General features: G+C 28.8%; 1 protein-coding gene across 1 annotated transcript; it reads right to left on the reverse strand.

Annotated features, from left to right (window-relative positions):
* Positions 1-655: 655 nt before the first annotated feature.
* Positions 656-1,944, reverse strand: LOC107019770 (gibberellin 3-beta-dioxygenase 1-like). Its single transcript, XM_015220143.1, has 2 exons — positions 1,463-1,944; positions 656-1,223 (listed from the first exon to the last, which is right to left on the reverse strand). Exons 1-2 carry the CDS (start codon positions 1,942-1,944, stop codon positions 656-658), a joined length of 1,050 nt encoding a protein of 349 aa, XP_015075629.1.
* Positions 1,945-2,687: the final 743 nt, after the last annotated feature.

The following is a 2,687-nucleotide window of genomic DNA, read 5'->3' on the forward strand; positions in this document are numbered from 1 at the left end:
TCCAAAAAATGTTTTGTCCTTTCTTTTTTGAATGTTGCTCTAAAAGTATACTCGAGTTGAAGTATTTATTTTTAATTATTTTTCGTTTTAATGACTCATATTGATATGTGATGTACTTGAAAACATCATCAAGTAAACGAAGAATGTATTTCTATTAATAACTTAAAATTTTTAACTAAGATGATCATGTAAGTTATTAATTATGGGTTAAATAAGAAGCTTGGATTCGAATTTCATTATTATGTTTTAATAGTATTATTAAAAAAAACATGTATTTAACTCATAAAAACTATAAATTTGTATGCAAGAAACATTATGAAAATACAATTAATTAAATAAAAAATATGCTTCCAAAAATTTAAGTTTTTAACTGAAATGGTCATAAATACTCACACACACTTCGTTAGTGTAATATAAAATTAAACAAATAAACTAATTATAAACTACAAACAACTTTCATTGTATAATCTATGAATTACACCAAAGATTACATTACTCAAAATCATGATACTATAAAAACATCATATTTTATTTTATTAAATTGGGAATAAATTACAAGATGGAAAATCAAACCCTCACTGATAAAATAAATATTTACATAATCAACCAACTGAGTTACGTACTAAAATACTACAACATAATTAAATCTTGATCATCAAGATCTAATCAAAGAGAACACCTTTTCAAGATGTTTAGCCTTGAGACTAAGATACTCCTTCACTTTCACCTTTCTATATTTTGGTACAACAACACCAACATTTTTATCAAAAGAAACTAATGGAACAATTGTAGAATCAACTTGAGGTCCAAAAAAATAAGCCAAAGAAACCCTATGCTTAGTTTGATCCACAAGAACTCGATGATAAACCGATGGAAATTCACCATTAGAGAGTATATGAAGAAGATCACCCACGTTAACAATGAGGGCATCGTTGGAAATTGGAGTAATTGAAGTCCATCCTTGGTCTTTTTTCAAGATTTGAAGACCCTTTGTGTTATTTGTTTGATGAAGTATTGTTAGGAATAATGAATCTGTATGAGGAGCTAACCCTAGTGCATGGTTAGGGTTTGGGCAACATGGATATGAATTCAATTGTAAAGCTTGTGTAAATTCAAATGAATTAATCAAATGTTCTTGAGATGGTTGCAAGTAATTGAGGATGAACAACCAAAGTTGAAAGGATAGAGCTTTCATCTTCTTTTGATAATTTTCCATCACATCACTACAAGATTAAACAAAACAAATAATCAAAACAAGGAACCATAATAGCATTTCTCGTGTCTGAAATTATCTATCGTGATTTCTAAAAGTAATTTGTCTCTTGAGAGAAATGTAATTGTTGTGTAGAATTATCTACTAAATAACTTGATTATATTAATAAATGTTTTTTTGTATCGTTAATATATATAACTTCAACTCGTTTTTTATATGCTTTTACATAAAATCAATCCATGTACTTACCAAAATTCTTGATAGTCATGTGGCCAAAGTTTCTTAGCATGATCAAGTGGTGAATCCATAATGGTGAACCCTTCATGCCACATGAACTTAGAAAAAAAGGGTGTTATTCGAGCTGTGCCATAGCCGGTGGCACCACTAGTCGATCTCATGACCTTCACCTTCTCTTCTACAGGCAAGGCGAAAAGTCGCCTTGCCTGTGATTCAACTTCATCAAAAGAATCTAATGAAATTCCATGATTAATAACTTGAAATATTCCCCATGTTTTGCATGCATGACCTATAAGTTCCACAACATTAGGAGCTAAAAGATCAATTATTGGGACATTAGGGTTTTTTTCATCATGATTAATTGGAAAATTATTGATATTAGGCCATAAATGAGAGTTTGGAACTTCTTGGATTAAGTGAAAATCTATAGGAAGGATGTGTTGAGGGCTTTGAGGGTTTTCTTTGAAAGATTCTTCAAGAGTAGAAGTAGACATTATTTGGGAATTTGGAGAATAATCAAATATTGTAATGAGAAGAATATAGTTTTTTCTTGGAATTTATATAGGGTAGGGATAATATCTTTTTTTACACATTTATTGATTGGTCTTTTGGAATATGTGTGGTGTATAAGTAGGTTTCTAATTTTGTCTGACTAAGCTATCATTTAATTATAAATTTTGAATCAGATATTTAACTTTTTTTCTTTAAATATCTATTTGACGTAAAATTTGAATTGGACATTTATAATTTTTCTTTAAATATATGTTTGTTCAAATTTTGAAGTAACTATTTAATTATTTTCTTTAAATACTTATTTGACTTGGATGTTGAATTACTCATAAATATTTATCCTCAAATGTATCTAATTAGGCAATGCAATTTGATCTTTATGAAGGATGAGAGAAGAAGTTGCTCCAGCGGTGCAAGAGTCAGCGCTGGTACTTTTTCTAGAGATTGGGATAGTTGAGCGGGGGATTTCGTGACATTTCTGATTGGCTGTCTTGTATTTCTAATAAGTTGTTATTTATTCAAAGTCCCTCCAAAAAGTAAGTGTTTGAGATTTTCATTCACAAAAGTTAATTATCTTTTTTTCCAAATATAATATATGTCTAAATACAACTTTTCAAAAATCACCTCAAAATTTAAAGTTTCAAGTTTCAAATATCAACTACAATATTTATGATCAAACTAGAGCAAAAAATAGAGTCAGGGTGTCAAACTATAATATATATATATA

The sequence above is a fragment of the Solanum pennellii genome, chromosome 5 (genome assembly GCF_001406875.1).
Source record: "Solanum pennellii chromosome 5, SPENNV200".
Classification (NCBI taxonomy): Eukaryota; Viridiplantae; Streptophyta; class Magnoliopsida; order Solanales; family Solanaceae; genus Solanum; species Solanum pennellii.